Genomic DNA, 12,271 nt, shown 5'->3' with positions numbered 1-12,271 from the left:
AATTGTATGAAACACAAAAAATTCAATAAAAAATAAAAACAATACCCTTAAATTCAACATTTTATCGTTAATATAGATAGCAAGTGCTGTTTTCTTGGTTATTTCATTCTCTTGTTAACGTGAATGTGATCACACATGTCTGTTTCAAGCACAAAGACTGAGACATCTGTTAAAAAAACCAACCCCCCCCAAAATACAATAGTGGGCTCTGACCTGGTTTTCCTTTCACCAGTAGTCCTGTGCATTCCACTTGTTTGCTACTTTTACTTTAGCTAATTACTCTTTATGCCAATTATATCAAGACACAGAACATTTTCATCCCAAGAATCTTTTAAAAAAATAATATATTTTTGATTCTTTGAGAATTTCATACAATGTGTTTAATCATGTTCAGATCCCTTCTCCCATCCACATCTACCCTACTATCCCTGCCCCCAGAATTCATGACCCCTATTATTATTTTTCCCTTTTTAAAGGACTATTGAGTCAAATTTGCATCCACCAAATGCTTTTGGGTGTAGGTTCATCCCTTGGAGTCTGGTATCACACACATCCTTAAAGAAAACTGACTCTTCCTCTCCCAGCAGTTATTAATTGCCAGTAGATCCCCAGCTAGGGCTGGGGCTTCTTGCTTACCTCCCCATGGGCATTGCACGACATGGGTGAACTTACATACATGAGTTTTTATCTGGCTTGGGCTTGCACAGGTCTTACATGCCATCATAAGCACTGTGGGTTCATATGTGAAACTGCCCCGTGGTGTACAGACAACATGGTTTCCTTGTATTAACTTCTGGCTCTTACAGTCTTTCTGTCCCCTCTTCCGCAATGACCCCTGAGCCTTGGGAGGAGAAGGTGTGATACAGGTGTCTCATTTAGGGCTGAGCAGTCCACAGTCTCTTACTCTCTGCAGGCTGAGCACTTGTGGGTCTCTGTGTTAATCACCATCTGCTGCAAGAAGAAGCTTCTCTGGTGAGAGGTGAGAGGTGCACTAGTCTATGCTATAACAGTAAGTCATTCAGAGTCAGTTTAATACTATGTCCATCTAGCAGGATGATAGTAACAAGTTCTCCCTTATGGCCTGTGACCTCTCTGGCCACAGGTTCTTGACTCTGATATATAACAATGCCAGGTATGGACAAGAATCTTTTTTTTTTATTCTTTGACAGCTTCATAAGAATTCATGTATATAAAATACACTTCAGTCATTTGCACTCCATATTACCAGCTTTTATCCCACCTCCCTCTCCTGCTGAAACCTTCTTCCCAACAAATCCAGATCCTACTTTCATGTCTTTGTGTTGGGGGGGGCGGGGAGAGAGAGAGAGAGAGAAAGACTCATTGAATTGAATAGAGTTGCTTGAATGAGCCTGGGTGGGAGGTGTTTACTGGAGCATGGGAATTTATCAGTGGTTACAACCTGATTGAAGAAAGTGACACTTGCCCCCAGCTTGTTGGTTTTTTAATTACCACTGTTACTTCCCTTTCACCCCTAACTTCTCATTAATACCTAGAAACTGTCTCTTCTCCAGATCTGTAGTTTGTCACATCAAAATTTACATATAAATGGAAGTATATTGTGTGCAACTTTTGGGAGTTATTCAATACCAAGGTTTGTTTAAATATTCGCCCACTGAAGGACAGCTGGCTTGTTACCATTCTTTGACTATTATGAGTAAAGTTTCTATAAACATTCAATGTACAGGTTACTGTTTGAACATGTCACAGAAGCAGTTATCAGTTGCAGCCTAGAGATGATGTTGAGTTCATTTTCTCAGAAAATAAAAGACAGGAAAAATCTCAAACCAGAAAAAAGCAGCAAGCAGACAAACTTCGTATTGAAAGATGAAGCTTCACATACATCGTCCTACCCACACAGAGAAGCTTTCCACATGTGGAGAGGGGACCCAGGCAATTCTTTTAAGGACTTTAGGGCATTCCCTTCCCCTAATTTTGGATTGGACAGCTTAAACAAAAAAGAGAAGGCTAATAGGTTTATGGTTTCCAGTGATGAGATACCTAGGTCCAGCCTCAGTATTTTCTGAACGTGTTTGGATTAGTTGGCCAGAAAGAGAACTTTGCTGGCTAGATGGGGAGCCCCCAGGCCTTTGCCTCAGGTCAAAAAGATGGAAGTGTGCCGTGTTTACTTCTCCTTGGGGACCCTGCTTATTTAGTCCCTTACAAGCACTCATTTTCATTTCTCTGGTATAAATGCTGAGGATGCACCTGTTACATTTTGTGGTTATTTATTTGTGTATTTGTTTGTTTGCTTGCTTGTTTGTTTATATTTGAGACATCCTCTCCCTGCAGTCCCAACTGGCCTAGAACTCTCTATGTAGACCAGACTGGCCTCAGTCTCACAGAGATTTGCTTGCTTCTGCTTCCAGAGTGATGGAATCAAAGGTATGCATCGCCACACCTGGCTAATTGCTTAATTTTTAAAGAAATTGTCAAAGTGCTTTCTGGCATGGCTGTAGAATTCTACCTTCCCACTAACCAAAGATAAGTGATGCTGTTTCTTTGCATGCTTGTCAGCATTTAGCATTGTTGATTTTTAACTTTTATTTACAATCATTTTATGATAAGTATCTAGTGATATTCATCATGGGTGTGTTTTTGGTATTTTTATTGAACTTTTATGATTTTCATACAATATAGTTTGATGGCATTTAGATATGCTCCTCTCTCTGAACCCCCCACAATTATATAATGTGGCCTATAGAGTATGATTTGTGTCCCCCAATGTCCTTCAGTGTGGGTCCATCCACTGGGCTCCCTGTAAGACATTGTCTTTCTCACTTCGTGAAGCCGCCAACTGCCCAAAGTGCCTTAGGGTGGCCGGGTACTTCCCCAACAGCTAACAACGCTGAGCTTCTTTCACGTGTTTCTTTGCTACTTGTCCACCCTCAGTGAAATACCTTTTCATACCTTTTGTCTATGTTGTAATCGGATTAGTTACTTTTTTCAATATATATTTTTATTTAATTTTTGTGCATTTCATGCATCTTGATCATATTTAGATCTCCTCCCCTCCCTGCAATCCCCTAGAGCCTGTCCACAGGATTTCATGCATTCTGTCGTAAATGTTAAGGCCTATCGGGTCAAGTGTGTGTCCCCAGATATTCCTTGGTGTGAGCTCATCCACTGGCGCTTGGTCCCTGACAGAAGAACTCTCCCTCAGCCAGCTGCCAATAATTCCTCAGCTAAGCTTGGGGCTTATTACCCACTTCCCATTTCTCTGCTGGGTTTTTGTCTGGTTTGAGTTAGAATGGGTCTTACACATGCTGTCACCATTGCTGTAAGTTCATATGAGCAAGTTCCCAGAAGTCTGGATGGTCATTTACCATCTCTGGCTCTTACAATCTTTCTGCCTCCTGTTCCACAATGGTCCCTGAGCCTTGGTTGGGTGAGATTTAATATAGGGTTCTATCCAGGGTCATGCATTCTGCAGTCTCTTTCTCCATATTTTGGTCAGTTGTGGCCTTATGCGTTAATTGCCCTCTGTTGCATGAGGAAGTGCCACTGGTGAGAGTCGAGAGATGTATTAGCATTCTCCCTACCTCCTGTTCACTATGTTCTATGATCCTTAGGTGTAGAGGCTCCATTGTAGGTGTGTCACTTAGGGCAGGGCATCTCACAGACACTTATTCTCAGTGTTTAAAGAGTTGTGGAACTCTTGTAATTGTCTCCATTTGTTGCAAAAAGAAGCTTCTTTGATGAGTGGTGACCGGAATACTTGTCTGTGAATATAATGATGCATATTCAGCATATAGTAAGAAATTGTTTGTCTAGGGATGTGACAGATGTAGGGTTCTCTCTAGGATCTATGACTGCTCCAGCAATGTGTGTTTGGCTATGTTTACAGTGCCACACATGAGTGGGAACAGGCCCCACTCATATGTCTTAATATATATGCTAAGGCCCATCGAACAGGCCTTAAGTCCAATTTCATAGCTGTTGGTTACCCCCAAGATAAAGGTGCCACTACTGCACCAATAGAGAGAGTTTGCTGTAGCAGTCATGGTGGTTATCAGGCCTTACAGCTGGAGTTGGACCATTGGTTGATGTTCTCTTTTAGCATCCTGCTAGGTATCCTCTAGAACTATGAGAACTAGTCTTCAAGGAGACTTCCAGGTCAGTTCCAACTCCATTGATCCAGGACCTGTGTCTGGAGTATTGCCTGTCTTCAGCAGTAGGGTCTTACCTTCAAAATCTGGGAGGTAATCAAAGACTGTGGCAATAGCCTGCATTATTTTGGGAATCTCCTGGATCACCCTAACAACAAGAAGAGTTTCCTCCTGCCTGGCCCTGTGTTGCTTGTTATACAGCCTTCAGCTGTACCCACGCACTCACATACAGATATTGTACGTGTATTTTTCAGTAGGCGTTTGAGCTAATACATTTCTGCTGTTTATTCACACCACCTAAGCATTATTTATCTCTCCTCTCTCTCCCTGTCTAACCCTCCCTTCTCCTTCGCCATTAAAGTGCCCCAAATTTCCCAATTTTCCCCTTGATAACACTTGTCTCCTATTATCACTCGATTGGCTTTTTAAATGTAAATTTTGACTTTTTGTGTGAATGTTATACTTGAGTACTATATCATTTTCGCTTCTTCCTCCCCACAGCTTTTCCCATGTTTCCCCCATTCCTTCAAAATTTCCCAAACTCTTCTCTAATTCTGTGTGTGTGTGTGTGTAAACAACCTCCTGAATCCATTTAGTGGTGTGCATTGTGCACATGTGGGACTGGATAACCTATCAGGGAGTTCTTCCCTGGAGAAAACTGATTCTCCCTTTAATGCTGAGTTAGAGAGTTCTTCATATTTCTAGAAACTAGGCCTTTGTTACAGGTGTGGTTTGCAAATATTCTCCTACTCTGTAGCATGTATCTTTATCTTATTGGTAGCATTTTTACAGAGCAAAGTTTTAAGTTTTGCTGTCCAATTTACCAATTTTCTCTTTTATGGATTATACTTTTGCTAGCAACAGTAAAACATCCGTTTTAATGCCTAGATCATGATGGTTTTCTTCTACATGTTTTCTTCCAATATTTTTATAACTCTATATTAAATATAACTCCACAGTATATTTCAGGTTACATTTTCAATAAGATATAACCCTTAGGAAAGCATACCACACATTCCCTTTTAGTTTATGGATGTCAATCGCTCTGTCTTCCTCTATCAAATTACCTTTTTGCCTTTGTCAAAAATCAGGTGGTGTCCATCAGGACGCAAATGGATAAAAGAGAAAATGTGGCATATATGCACAGCAGAATATTATTTAGCCATAAAGAACAAACTCCTGTCTTATTTTTAGCACAATGGATGGAGCTGAAGAACACTCTGCTAAGCCAGACATAGACAGTCAGGCACTACACATTCTGTCTCATATGTGAGAACTAAAATAAGTTGATCTGAACACAGAACGGTGATTAATGGGTCTCCATTTGGCTTGGGGATGTAGCACCTCTCACCTGGGAATGAGATGAGATGAGTGAACTTTGACCTACACAAGCTCCGTTAGAAATACTGATTTTCTTTCAAGTCTCTGAGCCTTAGGTTTTACCCACTTTGGCACCAAACACAGCTTATTATGTTATTGCTACATAGCCCTACTCTTATTCCAGCTTCTTGAGAAGACGAAGCCTCAGACATATTTGACTTTAGACCATAGTCACATGAGCATAATTGCAGAAACAAGAAATCAGAAGGGAAGGGCGTTGCTTTGAGCTTTCCTCGGTGTCTCCCCAGAGCAACCTGGGGGGTTCCTGAAAAATGTAGACTGCTGGGTGCACTACTTAGCGGTCTGTGTCCATTCGTTTTCACAGAAAGGAGAGCTTTGATTCCTAGGGTGATGCCACCCGTGTACACAAGCCAAGGCCATGAAGAACAGATGAATGGTTACTGGGTGTTAATGAGAAGGTTGATGAGTGGGAAGGAATCATCCCAGCAAAGACTTCCACAGTGCCAAAAACGCATGTGATCCCTAACTATTTAAGCATTGACTCATTTATTTGGAGAAAAGTTTGCATTTCTGTGATTTGAATACTGAAATTTGAATTTTCATGTATCAATCAAATCCTATATTAGAGAAAAATTCCAAATCATTAATTTCTCTCCCAAGGCAGATTTCTTACTTTCCTTGACATTCATCTTATGGAGAAAAATCAGTCACTTCTTTTTCACTGTATTGAATTTTTTTTGTTTTATTTATTTTTACTTCATGTGTATGAGTGCATTGCCTGCATATATGTAAGGGTATTCATTGTGCCGTGCAATGCCCACGGAGCCCAGAAGAAAATACTGGATCCCCTAGAACTGGAGCTATGAATGATTGTTAGCCACCATGTGGGTGTTGGGATTCAAATCAGGGTGTTCTGCAAGAGTAACCAGTACTCTCAGTCACCGGATCATCTCTCAAGCCTCCTTTTCACTCTATTTTGATCAGGGATCGACTTGTGCATGTGGTAAGTACTTAAGTTGCCTGAGGCCCAGATTCATTTCACAATGGATTTGATAGGAAGACATATTTCATGTGGACTATGTTGTTAATACTGATGAGAAAGGGGAATGAGTTCTATGGGAGAAGAGTTAAAGGTAAGGGCTGATTCGTGGAAATAACATGTGTTAAGTCTAACGATTCAGGAAGACATGTAGAGCTCAGAAACATATGAGCCACAAAAGAGTGAAAGAGAACGGCTAAATGTTCAAAATCTTTTTAAAGGAATTGTTTAAAAGATATCAGGAAAATATTACAGTCTTTCTAAGAAGGGATAGGAATTCCTGTCATTTGTGATAACATGAATCAAACTGGGAACTATGTTAAATTAAGTAAGCCAGATGCAGAAAGACAAATAGTACATGATCTCACTTATACTTCATCAAAAATAGTCAAACTACAGAAGCAGACAGTAAAACGGTGGGTACCTGAGGGTAGAGAGAGGTGGGAAGCAGGGAGATGCTGATCAAGTTTATAAATTTTAATTGTACATGATGATTAAGTTCTGGAAATCCAATGAATAACAATGACTACAGTTACCAGTACTGTATCATACAATTGATTTTTGCTGAAACAGTAGATCTTAAACACTCTCATCACCAAAGGATAATGAAGTGGTGAATATGTTGAGTAGTTGATTGCGGTAATAATTCCACAACGTATACCTTTATCAAATGTAGTATGTGCTTTTTTGTTTGCTTCTTTGTTTTGAGACAGGGTCTCACTACGTAGTCCCAGCTCGCCTGGCACTTGCTATGTAGACCATCCCAGGCTTCCTTCAAGCTCACAGAAATCCGCCTTCCTTTGCATCCCCAGTGCTGGGATTAAAGGCATATGCCATCATGCCTTGTCATATGTAGTTTTGATGTATGCAATTTTATTTTAGTCTGGAAAAGTATCCAAAACAAAGACTCCCAAGAAAATGAAATACAGTGAACATGCTACCAGGATATTAGGTGACTCAAGAGAGGGCTGGTTTGGGCAGAGTGTCAGGAGGGTTTGCGAGAAGAGATATTACCACCAAGGTCTGAAAGAACAAGTAGTCTGGAGGTTCTTTCATAGAACTTGGATGCTTTCAAGCACCATCTGTCTTGCTGGTTATAGGAGTTCTGAAGGACTCCAGTTTAGGACTCTTACCAAACCCGACAGAGACATTCCATGAACATCTATGGCCAAGATAAAGCTCATCTGAAAACATGTGCCTGCTGTCATGAGCCTAGTTGTGATTGCTGGGGCCCTTTTAGATCCCCAATCCAATTCCCATGTGAACCCTTGAACAAGTATGAATGTTGAAAACTGCAATCAGTGACTCATTTTCACTCCCAGGAAAGTGATTCTATTCTAAGGGCGTTATAGATTCCTGGGGAATGTTGTGTGCTGAATAAATACTCCATGACTTCATTAACATATTACCTGAAAATCATAAAAGAATTATGACTATTTATTTTAGTTTTGACTTTTTTGAGACAGGGTCTCCAGCTGGTCTGGAATTCACTATGTAGACCAGGCTGGCCTCAATTTCACAGAGATCCACCTGCCTCTGCCTCTGCCTCTTCAGTCCTGGGATTAAATGTGTGTGCGATCATGCCAGGTGAATTATGACATTTTAAGGCACACACAGAAACACACACACACACACACTATAATCTTAATATATATAGTGAAAATACATAGGACAGGTTGTGTGCAAGAGAGGATAATCAGGACAGAAATAGTTAAGAAAGAATGTTAAGTTCATTGTAATTTAGAAAGAGCAACCAAAAAGAATAAAGTACTATTTTTTTCTTGTCTGATTAGAATAAGAAGAATATTGGTCACAGTCAGTTCTAAGGACCACATGTAGAATCTGGAAGGTTTATAAATGTACAGAGATAATTTAAACTGATGGCATTCTTTGGAGGACCACTTACTGAAACACATTAAAATTATTAAGGAAACATGAAACCCAGTAGCTAGGTATGGTATGTACACCTGTAATCTCAGTACTTAAGAGGCTAAAACAGAAGGATCTGAGAAGGATCTGGTGTCTAGCCTGGACCACAGGAAGAGATCTTGTCTTGAAAATAAGCCAACTCCTCACCCAGTAGTTCCACTTTAAGATTCTAGCTTCCCCTTGTTTCTGCCTCCTCCCCTTTTTTTTCACTCCTGTTTGGTGATCTCTCTCTCTCTCTCTCTCTCTCTCTTTCTCTCTCACACACACACTAAAAACCAATAAAGGTTAAATAAAGCATAAAAGTGAATGTGTTATAAATGTTGGATATTATAGAACTGATAAAAACTGAAATTAAAATATAAACTTGCTGCTGAGCATGGTGGTGCATGCCTTTATTCCAAGCACTTTGGGAGGTAGAAGTAGGCAGATCTCTGTGAGTTTGAAGCCAGCGTGGTCTACAGAATGTAACCCTGTATCAGGATAATAAAAAGTAAAGCTTACATAAAGAGCTTATGTGGGCCTACATGGTGGTGCACACCTCTCCTCCTCCTCCTCCTCCTCCTCCTCCTCCTTCTCCTCTTCCTCCTCTTCTTCATTCTCTTCTCCTCTTCTTCTGTTTGCTTTTTGGATTTTGGTGGGGTTTTTTGAAACATAGTTTCTCTATGCAATCTAGGTTGGTAGCAAATGGGTGAGCCTCTTGCCTTATACTCTAAAATGCTGGGCTTGAAGCCTCTAAAGTCTACTAGTGTCCCTGCCCCAAAATGTGAGATAGAGAAAGTTGGCTTGCCACCTGTGTGGTCTACTTCCCTGGTTCTTCAGAGATGAACTAAGAACTGGCTTCCATCTTGAACTCACTTGGCATTAAGCTGAGTAGAGGATTTATGACAAATATCTTCACCCTGTTTAAGATCTCCCATCTACATCAGAATGATTTGCTTCTACATTACACCGAATGCCAAATGCCTGGATGCCAGGTCCCATCAATGTTTAGGGACAGGCAACCAAACTGGAGGGTAGGCTCTGTCTGTCTCTGGAGGGAGCCAGGGGAAAGAACTGTGGTAAATGACTCTTTACCTATTGTTTAGGTTCTCAAACTAGTACTAATTATGGCCCCATCAGTCCCAAGATGAAGGCTAATTAAAAGCCCGACATATTGGAGAACAGCTGGGGAAATGCATTGTGAATACCAGCCCCTCGCAGTAAGAGATTGGGAGCTGGATAGTTTTACCTGCTAGGCCTACACCGAACTAGAAAACTAGATCCAGACAGTGCTTCGAAGCCTCCTTAAAATTGTCTCTTTGATCTCTGTGGTCCCTGGGGACTCTTGAATTTAGGAGCCAGTCTTTTTTATGGGAGTTATAAAAGTTGGAACGCTTGATGTGTGGTCGAATCCCTTTCAGGGAGAGGCTAGACTTGGTTTCAAAGGGGTAGGGCCAGTGCACATAAATATTACTAATTTCCTGCACTACTGGTTTCCAGATGCAAGCCTGACTCTAGGACATCGGCTGACAGAGAGTACAGTCAACCCCCTCTGGGGAGAAGTTGGGACCTGGTGTAAGCTGAGTTGGAAACTGGGTGTTGGCAAATTGCAGCAGGGAGTGAGACCTGTACATTTAAGGCCAGCTCTTTGTCACAGAGGACTAATAAAGAACTAAGATCCAGTCCCTCTGGTGAGAGTTCCAAGCATTGAGGAATTCAATGAGTAGACCAACTTCCTCCAAGGTAGAGGTTGAATACTTAGCTTTGTAGCTTATGTGAGGCAGGAAGACAATGCTGGGAAGGATCCGAGCATTCAAGTTCCCTGAAGTGGAATCTCTGTACTCATGAATTCACAGCAGCTGTGGTTGCCTGCATAAGACATGCAGAAGATCAAGTCAGCCAACATTCTAGCATGGAGTGGGAGGGTCACAGGAGCCCCCTCTCCTAATTGAGGAGCTATTGACAGTTGGAAGATAGTCAGTTTCTTGAAGGGTGTGGACTTTACTGAGTCAACTATACTCTGGTGGATGGCTCTACATCCCTGTGTATATGGGCAACTCAAATTGTACTCAGTGGGTTAAAAAAAAAAACAAGGGAGGGTACCATCTGGGAAGTGGGTATACAGATGAATAAGATTGTTTTGGATGTTCTGTGTGATATACACACAAAAAATTAACAAATTAAAACCGAGTTATATTTGAAGAAGAAGCCTAAAAATTTACATCATGTTAATTAATAGAGGTGATAAACATTGCTATTGAAATCTACCTGATGGCTTTATATCCATACATGGGAGCCAAGGACCTGAGTGCAACTGACCATGACTAGTAGTAATCAGATACATACAGATTAAAGACACATGCACCATCTCAGTGTTATTAGCAAAAACGAGTCTTTCTGTAAGAAACAGTATATTTTAAAATGAAATGGAGATCTTTTTTAAAGGTTAAAAACCCATTCAATTTTATGTCTTACAGGGTTTATACTGAGTTCAATATTGTATAACTGTATTAATTCAATGTGAGCCAAAAAATTTTATAGCCACTTTTGAAAGATATACATCTTTGCTCTGGATATTGTTATTGAGTACATTAAAGCTATAATGAAATGTTTCTTCTAAAAAGTAAAAAACAAGAAACCAAAACAACAGGACATGAAGTTGGGATAGAGTAGGAAGGTAGATTTGAAAGAGTTAAGGGTTGCATGGGAAATTAATGTGATCAAAGTAAATCGTATTCATGTATGAACTTCTCAAATAATTAAGAAATAAACATTTTAAAAGAAGTTCCTTGAGCTTCTACTAATTCCCTGTCTTGCTGCGTCCTAGATCAATCCACTCCATGTCGAATTAATTTGCTTGTGCTTCACTTCCATGCTCAACTTTAGCATTTTATCTGGGGTCTAGAAACTCTAGCTGTGTATTAGAATATCATAGAACAATAAAGAGTAGAGGCACTATGTCTAGACCCTCTTCAGACCCTTGAGTCAGCCCTCCTGCTTACAACTCTGTGGTGTTCTCTTGTAGTTCACAGTAGATCCCTTTCCCCTTGACAAGGCATTGCTTTCATGTCTATCCAACAGGCTCAAAGCACGTGTCTTTGTGGAATGCTTTCCTCATGAAACGCACCGGTGGAAAGCCTTGGATTTGTGAAACAGTGCTCTATGGTAGGAGCAAGATTCAAAATATTTACAAAAATAGCAATTTAATATCATTCATTAATCAGAATGAACATTAGGCTTAGCCACAGAACAGAGCCCTGAAGTACGCTGTGTGCTTCTTAAGTCCTTCTTGCTGGATCACAGGGCAGTGGTATTGAAGAGGATACCCAAGGGACCCAGGTCAACTTACCAAACAAAATTCTTCTATAGCTCAACCAGTACAGCTGAACTGGTGCAACTGGCTAACTATCAGGCCTGGGCTACCCCAACCTCCAGTCCTAGAAAACTCAAGGTAAAGATTACAAAACATGATAAAGTTTTCTTTAATTTTTTATTCAAAAAAGAGTAAGCAAGCCATCTTATTAAAAGCTGAAAGTGTATATAGGCTATGTATGTATATATGAAAGTGTTCATTAAATTGGACTGCAGGCAGTGGAAGAAGGTTCAGAGAGGGGAGTGGATCTAAATGCCATCAAACTATGTTGTGTGAGATTTTCAAAATATTCAATAATAAAAGAATGGAATCTCAGAATAATGTATAAAGTTCAAGGATTAAAAGGTATGATTAAGTCATTTTAAAAAAAACAAAGAAAAGCATTCAGAAAAATATTTCTATAATAGCAAAAAAACAAAAATAATTACAATTAATTATTAATTACTTAATAACTAGTGAGATCTATATCAATCTCTGAACCTT

General features: G+C 40.2%; 1 protein-coding gene across 1 annotated transcript in view; it reads left to right on the top strand.

The window, feature by feature from the left end:
- Positions 1-12,271, top strand: part of LOC103742948 (keratin-associated protein 4-1-like) — an 18,821-nt gene that overhangs the window by 5,052 nt on the left and 1,498 nt on the right. Inside the window, exon 3 of the mRNA XM_017800873.1 lies at positions 3,092-3,100. Within this exon, the coding sequence (XP_017656362.1) occupies positions 3,092-3,100 (9 nt within the window). The remainder of the gene's footprint in view (positions 1-3,091; positions 3,101-12,271) is intronic.

The sequence above is a fragment of the Nannospalax galili genome, unplaced genomic scaffold (genome assembly GCF_000622305.1).
Source record: "Nannospalax galili isolate Female #2095 unplaced genomic scaffold, S.galili_v1.0 scaffold482, whole genome shotgun sequence".
Lineage (NCBI taxonomy): Eukaryota > Metazoa > Chordata > Mammalia > Rodentia > Spalacidae > Nannospalax > Nannospalax galili.
This window is presented reverse-complemented; position numbering and strand designations above follow the sequence as displayed.